Source organism: Rhinoraja longicauda, chromosome 8 (assembly GCF_053455715.1).
Source record: "Rhinoraja longicauda isolate Sanriku21f chromosome 8, sRhiLon1.1, whole genome shotgun sequence".
Classification (NCBI taxonomy): domain Eukaryota; kingdom Metazoa; phylum Chordata; class Chondrichthyes; order Rajiformes; family Arhynchobatidae; genus Rhinoraja; species Rhinoraja longicauda.
In genome coordinates this window covers 24,831,298-24,854,029 of record NC_135960.1, presented here as the reverse complement: position 1 = coordinate 24,854,029, position 22,732 = coordinate 24,831,298, and the positions used below count along the sequence as shown (strand labels likewise).

The following is a 22,732-nucleotide window of genomic DNA, read 5'->3' as shown; positions in this document are numbered from 1 at the left end:
AGGAACCTGCAATATTGTTGATGACTGATTGAAATCCTATAATTAACTATATTGTATTGCCTTCTCATTGTTGAAAGCCTGAAAAGTGATAATAAATTATACATTAGGGTATGTGTACACAATTTTAACCTTAACTAGTCTTTCTGTCATAAGTAAAAATAATATAATACAGACTGATTTGTGATATTTTGTCAACTAATAGAACGGCAAAAATCCTGAATATAGAGCAGCTTGAAGCTGTAAAGGAACAAATAGATTTAGGTGTTCAAATGTTCATTCACTAAAAGCCAGTGCTTAAGTTCAAAATGTAATTTAAATGCCAAATTGAACGTCAGCCTTTATCTCAAGAGAGTTGGAAATATAAAAGTGAGCAAGTCATGCTTCAATTCCAGTCTTGAATAGACCCCATCTGGAGTATTCTGATAAAATTGTGGTCACTGTTGGAGAGCTAAGTTGAATTTAGGAGAGGTGCAGAACAAGTTCACCAGAACTATGCTAGGCTGAAAGATTAAGTTATGAAAGATAGATTAAACTGAACATTGATGAGTAGCTATAGCTGTGGAAGTGGCATATGATTGCATTACCAATGTATTTGACAGGGGAAGTAATTGAGTTAGTCTGGTTTTCTTGTGAACAAGGCACACCAGGGCAATCTTCTCATTTTGTTGGGTTGTTTCCAATGTTGTAGCTCTTATGGCCAGTGATGGAAGGGCATCCTCGCTAGAGGCACAACTAGATCTTATGTTGTTGGGTTCTGCAGATGTTGCAGTGACTGATGATCTTAACCTTGGTTTTCATGTTATGCAGTGCAAGTCATAATAACTGAACATCAGGTTGATTTCTGTGAAGATGAGGATCTCAAGTCAAAGCTGAGATGTGCCTTCCATATAATTCACCCAGGTAAAAATCAAAACAACTGCAGATGTAGGAAAACTGAATGTAAACAGAAGTTGTTGGAAATATTCAGCACGTCAGGCAGCACCTGTGAATGGACCAAAAGACTTCATGTTTTGGATCAAGGACTTTTCATCACCTCCTGACTTTCAACATGAAACATTAACTCAGCTTGTCTTTGCACAAATACTGCCTGACTTACTCATTGTTTCCAAACTTTTTTTTGCTTCTTTTTTGCTTCCGGATGAAGATGCAACATATTCAGCATAAACATCATGGGCTGTAGGGGCTGTTCCTGTGCTATGTTCTATGCCCTATGGATGTGAACCTCTGTCTTCACCATCAATGTGGATAAAGATATTAATGGATCCGTCTGTTCCTATTACTTGTTGTGTATAATTGTTCACCCAGCATTAATGGCTAGTTGACAGAACTGGGAAGCTTTGGCAGATGACAGCTTAACTGTGCGTTTAGCAAGCACCTTCAAATGTTTTTCATACAACAGTCTTGTTTTGTAGCTTGCCCAGGTGGCCACTGTTTTTTCAGGTGTCCTTTATGTTTTTCTTACCATGCTGCTTCATGCTACTTTGAAGCAGGGTTTATCTCCTGGTTTGGAAATAAAGCCAGAGTTAAACTGGACCATGAGGTTACAGATGATGCTGGAATGTAATTCTCTTGCTCTAGAGCTTTACTGATGTCTAATTTTCTGTTGCCAGATCTTTCATGAATCTATGCCATTTAAATGTTACTGCCATACATGGTCTCCACTAAGATTGTGTGGTGGTGTGGTGGTGTATGTAGGGCACTGAATTTCAACAGTATGCAGAGCTAGAGTTTCAACAGTACGCAGAGCTAAAGTTCAATTGCACAATATTTGCAAGGCCGAGTGACAAAAGAGATTAAAGACTCCCTTCCTCTCTCTGCACAGTAATAGAGCTGAGGTGCAGATGGTGAGCAAATTAAATAAGCTTTGTTGTCTAAAGCTTTAAAAAATGAACACAGTAAGCGGCAAGAGAACGGGAAGACACTGTGATAACAGTACCAAAATGAGTATTGCATAGTCCATAAATTAGCATTCACTGAAGCCAAACAAACAGATACATAGCTGTTAGAGCCATTGTCTCACAGTGCCAGAGACCTGAGGTGCCAGAGATTCTGACCTGAGGTGCTGTCTACGTGGAGTTTGCATGTTCTCACTGTGGCTACGTGGATTTTCTCCGGATGCTCCAGTTTCCTCCCACATCACAAAGACCTGTGGGTTTCTAGGTTAATTGGCCTCATGTGCAGGGAATGGGTGAGAAAGTGGGATAACATGGAACTATTGCGAATAGATGATCGATGGCAAAGCATGGATGATTGATGGGCAATAAGGACTTGGTGAGTAAAATGGCCTACTTCCATGCTATATCTATAAAGCCAAATACTACTGGAGGAACTCAGTGAGACAAGCAGCATTTGTAGAGACAAAGGGATAGTCAATGTTTTGGTAATGACGGATCAGGATTGAGAGAGCAGAGGGGAGATAGCCATTATAAAGTGTTGAGAAGGAAGGGCAAGGCAAGGGATGGCAGTTGATTGGTAACAAGTGAGTAAGGACTGATGGGCAGATTGAGGCAGATGGGGAAGGGGAAGGGGTGAAGTCAGGAGACAATGGTTGGAAGGAGAAAGGTAGAGATAGATAGGGAAAGAGAAACAAGGGGGTAGAGAAACCAAGCAGGGAGAATGGAGGGTGGAGATAAAAACAAAGGGTAAAAGGTGATGTGGGAACAAGAGGGTGCATTTGCAGAATCTGATAAGTAAGGAAGATGCTAAGTGGAACCAGATAAGGGCGGGCTTTTGTATCTCCAAGGAATGTATTGAATGTGCATTTTCTCAAAAAGATTCAAAATAATTAGTGTGCATTACAGAATGTCTGATTATGAAACTGATGAATATCAGACATGCAAGTTGCAGGAAGACCCTAAGGAAATGGTCACTGTCAAACAGAAGTCAGGTTTGGGCACAGAATTATGGAGATGCCAATGAGAGGTTCACCATCAACCACAGGAGCCATAGCAGAGTTGGTAATTCCTACATTGTTGGGAAGGTCTCAGGAGATCAAGAAGTACAATATTCTTATGATTACAATAGTAAAAATATTTGTATACTTATGTTTTTGAATACTGTGAGACATATTCATGGCCAACATATGTTAAGTTACTAATGTACTAATTAATGTAAGTAACATAAATACATTTGCCTAATTGTAGAGGGTTGCTTTTTCTTTTCTCACAATTTAAAAGGAAATTTGTACACTGGATGTACATTGATTTGTGGCTTGGGTATGCTAGCTGTTAAGTGCAACTGTTACTTAACTGTTATTGGAGTATCAATATTACCTAAGAATCTCTCTCAAACATGGTTAACTATTACAACATTGCGAGCATCATGCTTCAGTTCTGTTAGCACAAGTAAAGATATTTCCTTCCAGTCTGCGAGCTATGTAATATTATTCAGTACAAGTAGAAGTAGACACAATACAATTGATGTTTTAGTTCAATTTCTGTCAAGGAACAAATGAGCATCACACTTCTTGTGTTGCCATCATGAATCCAGATGATGATGATGAAACATAAAGTACTTGAGGATGAATTGTATTTGAAAGTGTAAGATGTAATGTCAAAATGGGCAAGACATCTACTGAAAATGACACAAGCATGTAAAATACGCACAAAATCGATTTTACGTGCAATTCACATCGAAAAAGTGAATGATATGTCCTCCAATTTCTGGGCTAAAATAGCTTTTTGCTTCACATGGTTTAATAATTGCCTCTTTGTAAAATTTACTGTTAACTTTCTCCTGCTGGTAGAGGTAAAACAAACTGAGACTCTCTTTATGCTGTTTCACAGAAGGATTTTGCAGCGCTTATAGAATATATATTGCAGATCAAATTGTTTTTTCAAGCTACTTTGTAGCACCTGTTCAGTACTGCCTTCAACCACTGAAGGTCACCTCACCTTCTGTCTCCTTTCTCTGTTTGTTTACTTATTTATCTATTTATTCACTTCCCTATGTTCTCTAAATCCCTGTAAAGCGTCTTTGAGTATATGAAAAGTGCTATATAAATGTAATGCATTATTATTATTATTATTATATATTTTTAATATTTGAAGATGGAATGCTGCTGGTGCCTGCAGCTATTTAGTCAAAAGATGAAGTGATGATTCCATGTACATATGTAATGATTAGCTGAGGTCGTATGCAAGACCTTCGGAGAGTGAATCATGACTTTGAGTAGGGGCGCTTGTGAGCTTTGTCAAATTGGAATAAGATCCTGGAGCATATAAAATATGAAAAATTTAAAAGAGAACAGCTTGATACTTTTCAATGTATCAGATTTCAGAAACAGTAATCTTACTCGCAACCAATGCACTAAGATGGGCAATAAAAAAATCAAATGAAATTTTAAAGGGCACCCTAGAGGGATAGCTATTTTAGCCTAGAAAGTCGTCTATGAATATATCCAGAAAAAGCCTCTGCCAACACGTTAAAATGATTTCTGAAGCATCTAAATTAGGTTGCAAGAGTTAGATGTTTTTTTGCAACACCATGTATAGCATGGCACGGTGGCACAGCAGTAGAGTTGCTGCCTTAAAGCGCCAGAGACCCGGGTTCAATCCTGACCATGGGTGTTGTTTGTTCCGAGTTTGTATGTTCTCCCCGTGACCTGCGTGCTTTTCTCCGGGTACTCCGGTTTCTTCCCACACTCCAAAGATGTACAGGTTTGTAGGTTAATTGACTTCAGTAAAATTGTAAATTGTCCCTAGTGTGTGTAGGATAGTGTGAGTGTGCGGGGATTGCTGGCCAGCATGGACTTGATGGGCCGAAGGGCTTGTTTCCATGTTGTATCTCTAAACTAAACTAAAATTCATGTAGTTTTAAACACACTGGGCACAAAGTGAGTAAAGAATGTAATGATCTAGCTCATATACTTTCCATACCTATCATTTGATCTTGGCCTGTTGATTCAGTGATGACTTCCTTTGTGATTTCTGGGTTTGTATTTTTGTCCACCTTGGCATCTAAAATCTGTAGTAATTGGAGAGGTAAAGAAATATATGTTAATAAAATACTATAAAAAAGGAATATCAATTAATTGATTTCAAAACAACTTTTATTCTAAATCAGATCATTTAGCAATTGTAGCAACATTGGGAAAGGATTAAGTGGCATTTGGAAGAGAATGGGATAATTAGGGGCAGTCATCTTTGCTTTGTCCATATCTCAATAATTTGATTGAGTATTTTAAGGATGTGATAAAGATGATAGATAAAGTTAGTGCAGTAGGTGTGTTATCCACATGGATTTTACTAACGCATTTTATGAAGTTTCTCTTGGCAGGTTGATCATGAAGATTAAGACACACGGAATCCACAGTGATTTAGTAGTTTGGTTTCAGAACTGGACTGTCCATGGAAAACAGGATACTGATGGAAAGGTCTTATCCTGGCTGGAGGTATGTGACCAGTGGCAATCCATAGGGATTTGTGCTGGGACCTCTGTTATTTGTGATATTACAATGCAAAGTGATATATATATATATATATATATATATCAGTATATATATCAGAATATATATCACAATACTATGCGTGTATTTATATATATATGTGTGTGTGTGTAATTGACGGTGTAAATAGGGAGATTGGTTCATTAGGTTTCAGACAACACCAAAATTAATGGAGTGGCAGTGAGAATGGCTGTCAAAAGATACAGTAGGATATAGATCAGTTGCAGATATGGGCGGTGAAACAGCAGTTGGAATTTAATCCAAGCAAGTTTGACGTGCTTGAATGTAAGTGAAAGTATATCGTTAATGGCAAGACACCCTTAACAGCACTAATTGCCTTAACAGCAAATGGTTTGGGGTCCAAGTCCATAGCTCCCTCAAAATGGTAACATAAATAGATGGAGTGGTAAAGAAGGTGGATATTATGTTCCCTTCATTGAGTATAAGAGTCAGGACTTCCTTCTTCTTGATCTCAAAATACCCATGCATATTCATATACCCCACACTAATCTCACAGTCCTCCATGAACTTCTTCATTAAGACCAATGTAAAATACGCATTTACTATCTCGCCTAGATTCTCTGACTCTTACGGTCCTACCCTCTCCCTCATGACCCTCTTGATTTTAATCTATGTATACAAAGCCTTGAGATGCTCTTTAATTTGAATTGCAAATACCATTTCATGCCCCCTTTCTGGCCATCCAAATTCCTTGTTTGAGTTTTTTCCTGTTCTCTAATTCCTCAAAATCTTAATCTTCTCAATGTTTCTGTTCTATCTAAAAAATAGTGTTTTCAGATCAACTGATATAATAAAGGTCTTAGTCAATTAATAGGAACATGGCCAATTGAAAATTCAATCGGTCTTTTATCCATAATAGCCAAATACAATTCTATGAAGTATGAATAGGTTTATTGGCCAAGTATGTGCATATACAAGGAACGTGCCTTGGTGCTCTGCTCACAAATGACAACACAAACATACAGTTAACAATTAAGAATAAAGCATAAACACATCAAAATAATAAGGATACAACATTACGGTCTAAACATGTGGGTGAAAATAAACCAGAGCAAAAAAGAAACTACAGACTTTGGTTATTGAGTAGAACTACCACTCATGGGGAAAAAAGCTATTTTTATGTCTGGCTGTGGCTGCTTTGACAGTCCGGAGTCGCCTTCCAGAGGGAAGTGCTTCAAAGAGTTTGTGGCCAGGGTGAGAGGGGTCAGAGATGATCTTGCCCGCTCGCTTCCTGGCCCTTGCAGTGTACAGTTAGTCAATGGGGGGGAAGGTTGCAGCCAACAACCTTCTCAGCAGTGCGAACGATTATGTGACCCAGTAGAAGATTAAGAAAAGAGCCGAGTATTTAATACTAATCTTGACAATTACCAATGCACCATTTTATATTTTTGAATTAATGGATGTACCTAATTAAATTAATTTGGTTTTATGACATTTAAGAAGCTGTGTATTTTATAGTAAAAAAGGTAGATTTGCAAATCACAGTAAAATGCACCCAAGTAGTAGTGCAAAGTCCCATTCACAGAAATAGTTTTATGAATTTGTCAGATACTTCCCCAGTATCAGAAAAAGATGCCTGTACATTACCAATGGTTGTAAAGCATTAGATGGTATAGACAGATTGGCATCATTAAAATTTGGCTCTTGAAGCTGCCTCCAGTAATATGAGTAATATGCAATTGCATTACTGTTGCCTTCTATAGTAATCTACCTGTTTTGTTACAACTCTCAGTCTTAGACTGGTCATTATATTATATCATATGCAACGTTTCAACTTTAGTTATACTGTCATCAATATATTGCATTGCAACCAGTGACAGCAGAGATCTATGCATGCTTACCTCCATGTCTCAGTGCAGCTCTGCTATTCAGTTGATATTTGTTTTATAATTTTAGGAAATTACTTATTGTAACATTGGATCACACAAGCATTTAAAAGTTCAAGTATAAGTAATCATGCACAGCTTTCTCTGGAAAGTCAGAATTGAATATAACAGAAGTATTAAAGGTCAATTCTGAGTCAAAATTGAGAAGTAATGTCATTGTTTCTAAATCATCGATGTGGCAGTCAATTGTGTAGTTCCAGTCACCTATGCAGAAGGGATAGAGCAACTATCGAAAGAAAGTGCGCAATTAGAATGAAAGATCATTAAGGAAGACAAAACTCTTGCATGTTGCCACTGCAAAAGAACCCATTGAGAATTAGTCTACTTAAAAAACAAAAAGTTTTTTTTCGGATTCTAAGGAATCAGATAAAACAAACTAATGATGAACTATTTCACTCTTCCCAGAACATTAAAAGCTGAGCATATAGTGCACGATTAAAGAGCTATAATTTCAACAGTAACTTTAGCCTGCATATTACTTATTCCCAATCTCAATTGATTAATTGATGGGAGATTTTTTAAAAGAAATGTATGCATGATTACTCTTTACCACACAGTTTCCACAGTGCGGACCCAATAAAATTCCAATTGGCTCCTTGGAAAAGTCTTTGACCTCCCCCTGTCTGATTACAGTTTTTCTTTTCACACCTCTGTGACTGCCTCATTTTCGCATCCCCCACCACCCTCCACTTGGGTATTGGGCAGACTACGTTGTTCCTATTGGATTGCACTCAGCAAGATGCCCTGTTGAAGTGAGTCTTTCTCCTGGTTGTGTTTTTGCACACTAACCTTGAATGAAATCTGCACTTAAAATGTTGACTGAATTCATTATCAGCTTTACATTTATGTACATTGAAACGTTGGTGCTTCAACACAATACATATTGCATAACAATTCAGTCTAACCCCATTATTCTTATTGTGCTGCTGATATTGGGCTGCTGGATTGAATCATCTCACAGCACTTCATATTAGTTCATATGAAAAACAGTTCAGGCTTTTCCCTGCCTTTAAATATATTTATCCAAGGAGATTTTGACAAAGATTCCAGCTATGCAAGAACTAGTTTCATAAAGAGAAAAGTAATAATTTAGGATTACAGATCATTCAGCCCTCACGCATTTCCACCATTCGATGAAATCATAGCTGAACTATGGTATTTCATGGTGCAAGAGGATAGGATCAACATTTTGGACCAGCAGACACCTATTCGAGATGGATGGGTTATATCTCTACAAGACTGGGATCAGTGTCTGCGTAGAATGATTCAGTTTAGTCTAATTGGTTGGAGAGCAATTAGTCTAAATTGCAAGCTACAAAAGATAGGTGTGACTGTGGGACATACTTGAGACATGGGCATTTTGAGTACAATTTGTGGAGTTTTACATTAAAATTTACTGATGTAGCGGGTGCGCGAAATGGGCCCGGAATGAAGGCGAGGAGCCAGGCAAATTCCGTAGAGGCTTTTATTTCACACAGCACACTACTCTCCGCTTCAGTGAGAGACTGAAGACTAGTCTCGCGCCAAAACCCCTGCTACTTATCCCTGTAGCTGGGGACCGTCCCCGGACCTGTCCATCACCGTGCCGAAGGGTTCGATGTGGGAGTGGCCTGACCCTTGGGAGCCGCCACATTGAATTCTTTTTACAGTCCAGCTTGCATTCGCCACTACTTTTGGGAAGGCAAGACTGGCAGGCCCATGCCGATTAAATCTAGCTGCAAGGATGAACTCGTTGAATCTGCGTTAGCCTTGAGATGCATGATTTCTGCTGAGCATCAAAGTGGAGTCTTAGATTTTCTTTAACATTCATTACCACTATACTTTATTTATGCCTATTCTGCAGGACATCTGTATTTGATATTCACATCCTAAATTATGAAATTATGTCTGCAATGAGGCAATGACTCGAATCATACTAAAGACAGCCAAGTCCTCATTTATGCCCTCAGGCTAGCTCCTAACAAGCTTGAGATGCTGCAGATCCAACTGTTCATCACAAATACTGAGGTGGTAAAATACAAGGCTCTGGCCTTGATGGTTTTGTGAAGCTTATGCTGCTTTCTCAACAGCCCCTCAAATTAAAAAAATATACGATAGTTAAAAAATTTCAAACTATTGCAAATCAATTAAAACAAAATATGACTGGGATGAAACAAAATATGACAATGGACATGGCTGTGCTTGGCCCCTGGCACGCCATTGTGTTCCACTGTTGGAAGTAAGGAACATACTCGTGAGGAGGACACAGATTCTAGCTTTCTAATAAACTGTTGACCGTGGGCAAGTCTGAGTTAGCCCAAAGATAGACACAAAACGTTGGAGTAACTCAGCAGGTCAGGCCGCATCTCTGGAGAAAATGGATAGGTAACGTTTTAGGTCGCGACCCTTCTTCAGAGTTAGCTCAAATGAACTTGATGTGCTTCTACATGGAATTATAGTTACATTAAATCTTAAGATCGGCATTGGACATTTGAATTTCATATGTATGAAAAAATCTGTGAAAACATAAATAAGGGACACCACAAATACCTTTCCACCCACGGCTATGTTTTCCAAGAAATATTACAAAAGCACCCTCAGATATTCATCAAAACCCTTGTGTAAATATGTGTAATGTATATTCTAGCATCCCTCATACTTTCATGATACCAAGATTTTCATTGTTAAGTAAACAAATACAGGGTTACTGATTCACAGTATATTTGCTTTACTGCTTCCACTGAGATCTATCCACATTGATTATCCAGCAATGAAGAACCATTGTGTAATTCCAGTAATAATAGATGGAGCTAACAGTCTACATCACAAAGTCATAATGCATACTGAAGTCACCCTATACCCATCTGTTATCACAAGACCAACCCTTAGGGCTGTTGATGCGCTTAAGTCAATATCATTTATGTGCAACTCCAATATGTGGTTCATAATAACTTGAGGGTTCCAGCTTGCTCTCAAACATGGGGCACCATTATACTAAGGCAGGCACAATTTCTTTGGTTCCTTGCGGCCAGTCCGCATTGGCAGACATTATTTCATTTGTTTTTCTATAACTTACTAAGTTAGCATAAAATAAGACATCTCTACTTGTTGGTTTGTTTCCGACTGATTAGATGTAGCGAGAAAATTGACATTTTCAGCAATGTCTGCTTGGTAATTTTGTGAACAAACAATGTTAAGCTATGCTCTCATTTAAGAGATGCTGCTCAAAATGTCTGTTCCAGACGATCATAAACCAAGCAGAAAGTGAGGACAAAGAGATGGTTGGGAAAGCGTAAAAGTATTGGACTAAAATTAAAGACATCTTGTATTAAACACTCTAAAATCTCTACTATTAAAAACCAATGGTGATTCAGCAAATGAATAAGATTATCCTTTACCATTCATTTCCACTGAAGCATAATTTATCTTCATACATGGATTGTATAATTTCAAAATCCTGCAAAACTAATTACATCAAGTACTATTTTGATTAGCAACTTTTAAAAGTGAAAATGTGCATTTGTTTTTTTTCATAAATGTATTCAATTTTTGAGAAATAATCAAGAATTATTCTGACAATTTTACTATTCTGTTACATGATTACTGCAGCAGAATATATAAGTGCTGAGTAATATGAATGTCTTTCAAAATGCAAAGTGTCATTCTTTCATGATTAAGTGTTATACCAAAGCTCATTTTGCAGGATAGATGCACTAAGACAGAGAGAGGCAAAATGGATTTTTCAAGATGAAGGAGACAACCTGACACAGGTCAGAATTAATTATAAGATATTCTTAACTGTTTCAATTTACATAATACAAATGCATCTCAGCCCTCTTGCATCATAATTTTCAGCTCACTGGCGTAAAGTACACCCAAATTACATATACGAGTACCTGTTATAGACTTCCCAACAGACAAAAATACAAAGCTTTAAACATTTTCACACTGCTGTTGTCTAAAAGGAACAAAATTACTTCTCTTATGTGCTTCTTTATGGAAGCTATACTTCTGTCTGTCAGCCTTGTATTAAATGAACCACAGATGAATTAAGTGACTGCGATAAGGGGCTATACTTTACTATCAAAGTTCCAGATCAGAAGGATTAAATTTCCTGCATGTTACACATTTCCCTACTTCCAATTCACTCTCCTTTCAATGATAATACAAGGTCAGTATCAGATGCACTCATGCATCTCGGTACAGTTATTCTAACTAATTGCAACATCATGTCAGTCTCAAAAGCATTTACGTTTCTCAGAATTATAAATTTATCATTGGATTGAAAAAAAAGGTAATATTTTATATGGTTGTATTACTAACTAAACAAAGAGTTCTAAAAATGTATGCATTAGATGATAAGAGTTTGGAATAAGGAGAATTCTCTAGATTATTCTCTAAATGACAATTTAAGTTCTAACATTGGAGAATTTATTGAAACATTCAAAATGTTTCTGTGTAATTGTTAGGAATTCAAGTTACCTTTTATTTTCTTATGTTTCCTTATTGCACATGCCAGTTGTTGTGTTAAAGGGCAAGCAAATTTGTATTCTCTGGAGATTTTGTAAAACTTAAAGATGGAGCTCAAAAATTGTGTAATAAATTGATCAAAATCTGTTCATTCACTATTCAATGTTGTGCAGCTATATGTGGTGAGGGTCTACCAATGAACTATTTCACGATATTTATAAAGATAAGCACTGTAGGACTGAGAAAGGGTAAGGGAGGATTATTATAAGAGGAACTCGGAATCCGAGAGGAAGTCTTTTTTGAAGATATGAAATAAATGGTGCTCTCTCAAAATAAATATATTATTACAAATGCATCCAATAAAGTAAAATGAGTAAATTTATATAAATTACATCCCACAATGTAATGATGAAATTCTAAGAATTAATTGTGAGCAACATAACTAAATATGAAAAGTAATATAGACAGCTGGAAACTAATGAAACCAACAGAGCTGGGATGCAAGGTACCCGTGAAGGTATAGAAATAGTTAAGGATGATGTCCTGCAAATGTCAGCAGACTCATCATTCAACGCGTGTAACCAATAGCAATCAAAAACTGTAATTAGAATGTTGAAATATATGGCTAATGTAATATACTAAAAGCCAGCAGAAATCCGTACAGTGTTCTGGTCGGACTTCTGAGCAGTGCATGCAGATATCAACTTCGATCCATAAAGGAAGCACAGAAGGTTCTGCAGAGAAAAACCATGGGGCTGGCTGCTTAAACCACTGATCTGTGTTCTAAAGATAATATTTAGAAACTCGGCAATCTGGTCAGGAAGGAGCCATATAAGAGGTGATTTTACACAGGTATTATAGTTAAGGAAATGGGAAAAATAATTTTAAAATTGTATTACTTCATGTCAAATTTCAATAAATAGGACTGTTTATTTTAAAAGATACATGTAAAAACAATGCAAGAAAATTTATTGCATATGGCTTAGAATTTGTGGAAGAATAATGGGATCAAAGATCTTAGATCCTTTAGAAAATAATTAGATGTTCACATTGAAAAATATTCAGGAACTTTGCAGGTAGAATTTAAGTGGTGTGTCTTTAATTATCATGCAACATACATAACATTGTACATTGGTTTCCCTCAGAGATTTCTTCCATTGTTTTGTGGCCAAGGTTTGAGTGATATTGTCCTACCCCTATCCTCTCCCCCCACCCACCAACTCACCTTATTACCACAATTTACAGGCCGCAAACAAGTTGTAAAAATGCAGGATTTTATAGCATGTGATTTTAAGAAGTGAATTTTTATTAGTACTTGGATGAAATAAAATCATAATATTCCTGCATGATTGAGGCATTTCCATTTAAGTAGCAAGTGAATACTTAATCGCTTCAATGACTAAATGCCTACATAGAAACATAGAAAAAATAGGTGCAGGAGTAGGCCATTCGGCCCTTTGAGCCATTCAATATGATCATGGTTGATAATCTAAAATCAGTACACCGTTCCTGCTTTTTCCCCAAATCCCTCGATTCCTTCAGCCCTAAGAGCTAAATCTAACTTTCTCATGAAAACATCTAGTGAATTGGCCTCCACTGCCTTCTGTGGCAGAGAATGCCACAGATTCACAACTCTCTGGGTGAAGGAGATTTTCCTCATCTCAGTCCTAAATGGCCCCTTATTCTTAAACTGTGACCTCTGGTTCTGGACTCCCCCAACATCTGGAACATTTTTCCTGCATCTAGCCTGTCCAATCCTTTACAAATTTTATATTTTTCTACAAGATCCTCTCTCATCCTAAATTCCAGTGAATACAAGCCCAGTCGACCCATTCTTTCATCATATGTCAGTCCCGCCATCCCGAGAATTAACCTGGTGAATCTACGCTGCACTCCCTCAATACTCCATGACACAGTTAAATAGTTGTGGGCAATAGCTAAAACAATTAATATTCTGATTTTCCTAAAATAACGATATCTGTTAATCACAGGAAAATAGAAGAGTTGGCAGATTTCTGGTGGAGTTGGTGTGTCCCCAATGTGCTAAGGAGAAAGATTGGTGGAAATTTGTTGCAGAAACTTTATGACAATTCCCTGAAGATACCTGGGGAATGAAAATTCTATAACTTAAAGCAAAATGAAAGGGTAAGGGAGGATTATTATAACTGCAAATCAGAATCCGAGAGAAATATAGGAAAGAAATGCCCTCTCAAAAGAAAAATATATTAACACAAATGCATCCAATAAAGTAAAATTAATAAATGATGTAGTGTATCACAGAGTACCAAGATAATTAATTTGCATACTCAAAATAATTCACTCTCAACCCTAAAGTCCTTTTCTTTATAAACATCATTTAGTTGATGAGCAGGCCAAAAGGATAAGAAAGTGCTGGAGTAACTCAGCAGGTCAGGCAGCAACTCTGAAGAACATGAATGGGTGACGTTTCGGGTCGAGAACCCTTCTTCAGACTGAAAACGTCACCTATCCATGTTCTCCAGAGATGGCGCCTGATCTCCTGAGTTACTCCAGCACTTTCTGTCCTTTTGTATATGAACCAACATCTGCAGTTCTTTGTTTCTACATGATGGGCAGATCAATGCACCATATATAGCTGCATAAGAACAAATGGCAAATTAATTATTTGGAAAGGATGTTCTAATAAACATATTTTAGAACATGTACAGGATTTTACTGAATTAGAGAAGGATGCCTAAATCAGATGTTAACAATTATAACAGCACTCAAATGTCTTAAATATGAGCATGAATACAGTGATTTTTGGAGATCTGCAAGGACCATTCTGTCATTTACTTCAATGACACATTTTACTATGTAATACAGAGTGTGATTATAGTGATCTTGAGGGGCCCATATTGGATGTAAAGCATTAATGATGGAAAGATCACGTTTGTGAGATGATAAAGAATCTACTGATAAATGTCATTAATCCATCTTACTGAATGACCCATGTACAGTATTTGTGGGACTGCAAGGAATCCCCAGAGCAACAATGAACATGAACAAAAGGTACTAATAATTTTATCAACGATTTTTAAAACAGCTTAATGTTTTTCAACTTTGGCAAAGAGAAGAAAATATGCACGGCAAGATATTTTGCAAACAACTGATAATAGTTCTTATTACAGTTCATATTGATTATTAAATAATGAAAAACATACGTGTTCACATGAATGTGAACAATATGCTGCCAAGAATTAGAAGATGATAATGTAAGTGCAAAAGTTTACCTTTTCATTCCCTTGATTCTCATAATTTAAACCTTGCCAATCAGAGAGTTTCCCTGGAGATGATTCACTTAATTGCCATAATTCAACATAACTTTCACGTGGATTTGAATCACCTACACACTCCGGATCAATTTGCAACTCTTTCTGCAATTAAAGACAACAGACAAAGATATCATAAGAGCCAAGAAATAAATCTGAAGGTAAGATTGTACAGCTGTTATTGAAATGGTGCATAAATACCACATGCGATTTTGAAACACTTAAATCTATTTTGGACATCAGTGTATTATCTGACAAAAGGTCATATCGCAAGAAAAATGAAATCAGCTATTGTCTCTTGAAATGCTGACCCAAACACTAAGGTCTCTTAACTTCCATAGTTTGTTTGTAAATTAGCAACATATATTGCGCTTTTAAGAAAATTGTATGCATTTCATTAGTCGAGGTGCAAGAAGCTGCAGATGCTGGAGTCTGAAGCATAAGAAAAGCAAACGGCTGAAGCAAAAGAAAAGCAAAGGGGGGAGGGGGGGAGGGAGAGAGGGTGAAGGGGGGGAGGGAGAGGGGGAGAGGGAGAGGGGGGGAGGGAGAGGGGGGGAGGGAGAGAAGGGGGAGGGAGAGGGGGGGAGGGAGAGGGGGGGAGGGAGAGGGGGGGAGGGAGAGGGGGGGAGGGAGAGGGGGGGAGGGAGAGGGGGGGGAGGGAGAGGGGGGGGAGGGAGAGGGGGGGGAGGGAGAGGGGGGGGAGGGAGAGGGGGGGAGGGAGAGGGGGGGGGGAGGGAGAGGGGGGGGAGGGAGAGGGGGGGGAGAAACGAAATTCATGTAAAAAAACGGTGCTCGATTGTTGACACGGAATTGATGGGCCAAGAAGCCTATTTCCATGATGTATTAGTCTGACTCAAAACAACTGAAGTTGGGTGACCTTGTGAACCTAACTGCCAAAGTACGTCTATGACTAGTGGATGACCTGAACAATCATTTGCGATTAGCATGAATAACAATCGTTCTGTATATGAATTTGTAGTTGAGATGTATAATCGAGGTGTGTTGAAGCTCATTGTGCTTCCTGCCAGATTTATTTATTCAACCCAAGTGAAATGTTCAACATCAGAACCTCCTACTTAACGTTACATTAATAATGCTGATTTGAGGCAAAACCACTATTAGAAATAGAATAAAAAATATAAGATCTGGAAAGATTATTAACATGTCCTTTAAAGCATTTGACACTTCTTTTTATCTATTTTAACACTTTCCTGTACCTTCGAGCATTTTAATACTACACTAATGGAACATTCAGGACAAGGGCTATCTTTAAGATATTGTTATAACTGGGTAGCCTAGTTAAGGATATTACCACATTAGAAATCAGATGAGGTCTGTGGCCTTATCAAACAGCTGATCTCTTCTCCACTGTATTTATACTGCTTGATTAGTTAATGTCCAATTTCAGGGTTATTATGCCAAAGGCATTTATTGGGATAACATCTTAACTGCAAGTGTATTGAATTGAAATTTAGGAAAGTCATTTTCATCACAATCACTCTGGGATAGATTATTTACAACTCTTTTCTTTTATTAGAATATCACACTGAAAGAGCTCAAACTTACTTGAATTTCATTTTGAGTCTCTGTGGGTGGCTTCATTTCATAGTTCTTTCCATGGTTTGCCTGAATACTGATAGAGTTGCAGGGAAATGCAGAGCCATGGGAGTTGCCCTTAGACACGTTCCTGCAGGAAACATGATTTGATCCATTTTCCTTCTGATGTGCAGCCTTCTTATCAACCCTGCAGGTAAAAGCGATTCCACTGATGAATTAGACCATCCTTCTTCAATCAGTCAATTGCTCATTCTACTTTAATGTTATAAGTAACTCTTTGTATCTTTCTGTCTCCAGACTCTTGAATGATAAATGCTTATGACTTTGCTTTGATATAGTCTGCCTGTTGCAATCTGAGTTAAAAATATTCACGTGTTTCTGTGTAGAAGTTTGAATGTTGTGGGACTTCAGTGAATAACCCACTTTACTAGATTGACGGTGCTAATTTAATCATTATAATTTCATTGGCATTAATTTTAACCATTTATTTATAAATCTTCAAATAAAATTCAGACTAAGTGAAACTGTTTGTAAAAAACAGGTTATTTGGTAAAAGAGCCAAGAGCAATTCAGAGAAACAAAATACTCAATAGTTACATCCAGATTTCATTGCCCAAAAAGGTAGTGAAGGGAGATTCAATTATGTATTTCTGAAGTGAATTGAAAATAAAATCACAGCGCACAATGAAAGAGAAATGGCTTGCGACCATCATATCACTATTGAATGAATCAGCATGAACTTGAAGGGCAGAACTGGCCCCATTCTGTACTGTTATCAATATATGATTATGATACTTGAGGAGGAAGAAATGCATCAATTGAATCCAACTTTTAAGAAGCAAATAAGGAGCAATGAGATTAGTAAAGTTGATTTCATTTTATAATGAGGACATTACGTCATTTGAATTTGTCAAGTATAAGCAAATAAAATAAAATTCTATCAGAGGCTTGCATGATCACTGAATGCCAAAATCCATGAAAAACAAAGATCCTAGGAACCAAATATTATGTTTAGAATAGCCAGAATTTTTATTTATTAGCAATGCACCTGACTGCATTGTCTGTGAGTTTTATCTTTTTCCTGCTCATTTACATTTTTAGTTTTGTATTGGATGGGAGATTGTTGAAAATGTGAGCTGCTTACATTGTAGCATAAGTAAAGGTGAGAATCTGAATGACACAGAAGAAACAATTGTGCTTTCTGCAAGACAATTAGATTGAAGTATTGGGGAATAAGATGAGAAAAGACTAGGAAGGAGGTACAAATTAGAGTGAACAAATTCAGTATCATGTCAGATATAGATTTTAAAAAGTGGCAAAGGGAGAGAGAACAAAATAAGGCATAAAAATAAATTATCTAGTAATGAAAAAGTGATAAATTTCATTTCTATTGTTATAATTTTCATTTCCATTACCATTTATCATTTATCAACCACTTATCAATGGTTAAATTGGTGCTTAAATTAAATAGAATTAACTTTGTTTGCTACGGTGAGTTTAGTTTTATCTGCTGAGAAAATACAGCAACTTCTAATCATTCAGTGCATTTCAATGGTCAGAGTACCAAGCTTCAGTTGTTGAATGGCAGGATGCAGACATTAACTCCTTTGACAAACGTTGATGCCAATATAGATTGCAATTGTTTGAAGTATAATTCTAAACTTCATTGTGATACATAAGATTACAGAGTTGAAATAAAGAATGGCCAATGATAAACAATATTACAACTCAACATCATGAAAAAATGGGTTATCAAACATACCTGTGTAGGAGTTCTTGCATGAAGTGATCATTTGTAGACTCTTTTGTTGGAATATTATGATCCTTACAACCTTGATGCTTGGACATAAGACTTATTTTCCTACTGTGGTGTGCTTCCTGGCATGTAACCTCAGAACCTCTACTTGGATAATCGCTTTCTGACTGTTTGACACAACTGGCATCTCTTGTTGTAACATCATTCTCCCTTTGACATCCTTTTTCATTTTTTCTTTTGTCCTTTTTCTTATCTAATTTTGTTTGCTTGATTCCAGAACTAGCTCCACTTTTGGTAACTTTTTTTTCATCTTTGGACTGGGAATCATCCGACATTTTGCTGTTAGGAGCTGGCAACTTGCTTTTTCGGAACCCAAACCACTTGGCTATTGAAGGGCCAGTCTTCTGCTTAGTCTCCGACACTTGAAACTTGTCCCGTCCTAGCAACTTCTGCATATTTTCTTGAATTCCCAACATGACCTTTGTTTCAATGCTACACTGTGTCTCAGAAACTGGAGGAGGAATGAATACCTTGTCAGCAATTTCAGGCCTTTTGGAGAGATTTTCTTGTTTCTTAACAATTTTTGCCATATTAATTTCAGAGGGACCATGTAATATGCATGGCTTATCTGCAGAAGACATATTCGGTGACGATTGAGCCTCATAATCAGACTTCATTACATTTTTCCCTTTTTGTGGCGTTTGTTTTGACTTTTTCTCACTTGATCGATTGCTGAGAGGTAGGCTTCTAGTTTCTTTCTGAGGTGATGACTGATTGCCAGTACACTTTAAAGCACTAAGCTGGCAATCCCCTTTTGGTGGAGTTCGACAGGGTAACTTGCTCGGACTGCTATGAAGACTACTCGAGCTACTTATACTTCCATTAGATGCCTGTCGTGTATATGAAACATCGACAGATCTTGGAGAATGTGAAGGGCTTTGAGGAGCTGAAGAGCCACAAGCTGGTTTAGTTTGCATTGCATCTGTTGCGTTGGTTGAGATCTGCCTTGTCAAAGAATTACCTCTGTCAGTTGTATTTGTAATTATTTGTGTTCTCACTTTTCCTGGCCCATCCACTGGTGAAACACAAGTTTTTTCCCCAGTCTGATTACTAAAACTCTGGCTTCGAGCTTTAGCACCATTCATACCTAGAGCAGGCTTAAGATAGGGTTTGCTATTAACTGAAATTGACCTCTTAAAAGCTTTAATTTCCATGTTGTTAACATCATTCCCATCTGCGATGTCGCTGCAATATTTCATTTCACAGTCAAGTTCTGCAGGAAAACCTATTTTTACAACAGGAACATCCTGAAGGTCACCTTTGTCCTCATAACTCACCACTGAACCTGATTGTTCCAATGTTTCGATACTTTCAGATGCATCAACTTGACCAGATTTTCCTTGAATTACATTTCCTTTAGAATAGATATTAATACTGTCTTTCTCAAGCTTCCCAGGTACAGTTGAGCTCTTTCTCAATAATGGGGGGGATTTCAAGAAACCTTTTAGCCCTACAGGAATACGAGTTTTGGCCTTTTTTTCTTCAAAGCATGGAAGGATTGCCTGCTTGTCACTCGAAACAGATGAAGACTGGCAATGCTGTGGATGAGCTGAAGGTTCATTTATACTTGGTACATGGCACTCTGATGAAGCTGACAGTGGTGTGCATTGTGTTGTCAAGTCATTTTCACATAACTGTACCGTTTTGGCAAAAAATGTGTTATGTGGAGAGGGATCCTTTTGGTTGCATGTTAAACCTCTAATCATTTTAGCAGCTGCTTGAGGACAAGGCTGAATGTGCATCAATGAAGAAGTATTTGAGCAATTTGTTTTCTGGGATTTATTTTCTGAAGAGATCCTAGTCAAATCTTTTGAGGTGTAATTTGACTGCTGTGACTGTTGTGCTGAGTTTTGCAATGCAACTTTTTCATGGTGGGAGCTGCTCAAATCAGAAGCTGCTGGGGACTTCTGGTTTTGTGCTTCTTTTGTCAATTGGGCAGAGCGTAAAGCACCAGTAATTCCCAATGGCTGTAAAGATGAACATGCGGGTGCGGTTTTATCTGTGTCAACAGACGTGATGGTTTCAGATTTTACAATCATATTCAGTGAACGTTCACAACTTGGTCTGAATAGCAATGAAGTGGATCTCCCCGGTGGAGGTGGAGGTGATAGAGATTTTATTTCCTCCAACTCCAAACTATCATATTTATCTCGTGTGGGCTGTTCTCCATGATCTGCCATTGACTTTCTGAAAAATAAAGATCCTTGTACGATCCCAGAATGGCTCTTTGCTGTTTCATTACACAATGCAATCTTAGAGCTCTGAGCATGAGGTGAACCACATTTTGGAATGTTGATATCATTTTTCAAACCACTATTAATGCTAATGTTTGGCATTTTTAAATATTTGGAAAATTTCACAGCTGACAATGATGGAGACTTGTTTTGGTTAAGAGAAACAGGTGTCAGAGGTGAATTAGTGGTTTCACTTCTGTTTCCTTTACAGGGATTTTGTGATGTGCTTTTCCCTTTGTTGGGTATTTTGGTTAGATGTGGCTTTTGAATAGAAGGAGAAGCTGAACAATTTGATTTATGAGGTGTGTTACAAGTTGACTTCAATACTTTTTGTTGTTGTGGACTGTGTTGTGAAAATGACCTTTCACAGCTTATAGAATCTGTATGAACAATGGAATTTAATGTTTTCTTGTCGTCTTTCGGACCTTCTGAAGGATTTTGCTTCATGTGACCTTGAAGTGATTCTAAAACTGTATAATTCTTTGCATCACTTCCTCTTTGACAAGAGATCAGTCCTTGGTGCACCAGTCCAGTGTCTCCTACAGCAAAAACAGTTTGCTGGCAATTCCCATCTAAAGCATTTGGATGAGCAATTTGATTTGAAGACACAGTGACACTCGCTGTCTGCTGGGAATTAAACCTAATTGGCTGGCCGTCCTCAGCATCAAACACTATTGTGATGCATTCTTCAGATGACGTTTTCACAAACTTGGTTGCTTGAGAGTTATCTTTCAATAGATTCGAAGTCTCCGGATTATTGTCAAAGCAAGGCGAAAAATGGTCTTCATCTTTATCTGCAGATGAGAAGAATGTTTTTTTGCAACTGAGTGGATTTGCACGACTCACTAACGGTTTGTCAGTTAACAAACTTGATACAAGTTCAGAGGAATTTCTTTTGTCTCTGCTTTCCAGTTGCAGTTCATCCAAAATCTCAATATCTTCGGTGTCAGATAATTGGATAGTTAAATCTTTATAATGCAGTTTGGTAGAATTAAACTGCAGTTTTGTCACAGGTAAGTTGTTGCTTGTACAAAGCTTATCACTTGACTGAATGCTGGTGACAAAACTAGTCAGCTTTTCAGGCTTTTCTCTTGAGCTTAAACATGTGAGCCTTTCTGAAACATTGTGATCCCAATCAAACAGACTATCAGAAATGCTGTGCTTTAGTTTTTTACAAAACGACTTGCAGTCTTTACTTGGCACTTCCTTTATTATAATTGCCGTGCAGTCGTCATCTGCATCATCATGTGAATCAGAATCATATTCAAATGGTTTAGTTCGGTCAAAGCCCAATGCTTTATTGGTAGCCTTGAAAGGCATTTGATTCTTGTTCTTATTGCGATTCCGACATCTTAGGCCAAGTGAGTAAATTCCTTCATTGGAGTTCATACAATCCTTGTAAGCCCACTTTGACATAATTGAAGGTGGTTCCAAGAAAGACTTTTTCCTTTGAAGCTTCTTTAATCCTTCCAGGATATGGCTTTCTTTTTCTCGAGTGGGAGGTAGTTCTTCTGCAGGACTAGAGAGGTTGCTGGGAAGTGAGGAGCCAATGCTGAGTCTTGTTTCCCAGTTTAGAGATGACTACAAATGAAAAGAAAACAACATTTAGGAATAATTCAGACACATATTTCATCTAGGGTACTGGTTCAAGTGTTCTGATTAAGTGATATTTAAGAACACTCATATCTAGTAATTTTCTTGTCTGTCAAATACAAAGGAATTGTAAAAATGAGGTACTGTGAAAAGCTTTTTGTTGCGTGCTATCCAGTCAGTGGAAAGACTTCATGATTACAATCAAGCCATCCACAGTGTACAGATACAGGATCTAGGGAATAACATTTTGTGCATGATCAAGTTCCGTAAAGTCCAATTAAAAATGGTCCAATGGTCTCCAATGAGGAGATGATAGGTCTGGTTGGTGACAGGATGGTTCAGTTGCCTGATAACAGCTGGGAAGAAACTGTCCCTGAATCTGGAGATATATGTTTCCACTTCTGTACCTCTTGCCTGACAGGAGAGGGGAGAAGAGGGAG

The 22,732-nt window shown here is 37.6% G+C and overlaps 1 protein-coding gene across 3 annotated transcripts in view; it reads right to left on the bottom strand.

Moving 5' to 3' along the window:
* The window catches only part of nckap5l (NCK-associated protein 5-like), a 542,250-nt gene that overhangs the window by 52,845 nt on the left and 466,673 nt on the right, over positions 1 to 22,732 (bottom strand). For all 3 annotated transcript variants that reach the window (XM_078403437.1, XM_078403436.1, XM_078403439.1), the window contains exons 11-14: positions 18,412 to 22,280; positions 16,659 to 16,836; positions 15,054 to 15,197; positions 4,878 to 4,965 (exon numbers count right to left, since the gene is read on the bottom strand). In XM_078403437.1, the coding sequence (XP_078259563.1) occupies positions 4,878 to 4,965; positions 15,054 to 15,197; positions 16,659 to 16,836; positions 18,412 to 22,280 (4,279 nt within the window). The remainder of the gene's footprint in view (positions 1 to 4,877; positions 4,966 to 15,053; positions 15,198 to 16,658; positions 16,837 to 18,411; positions 22,281 to 22,732) is intronic.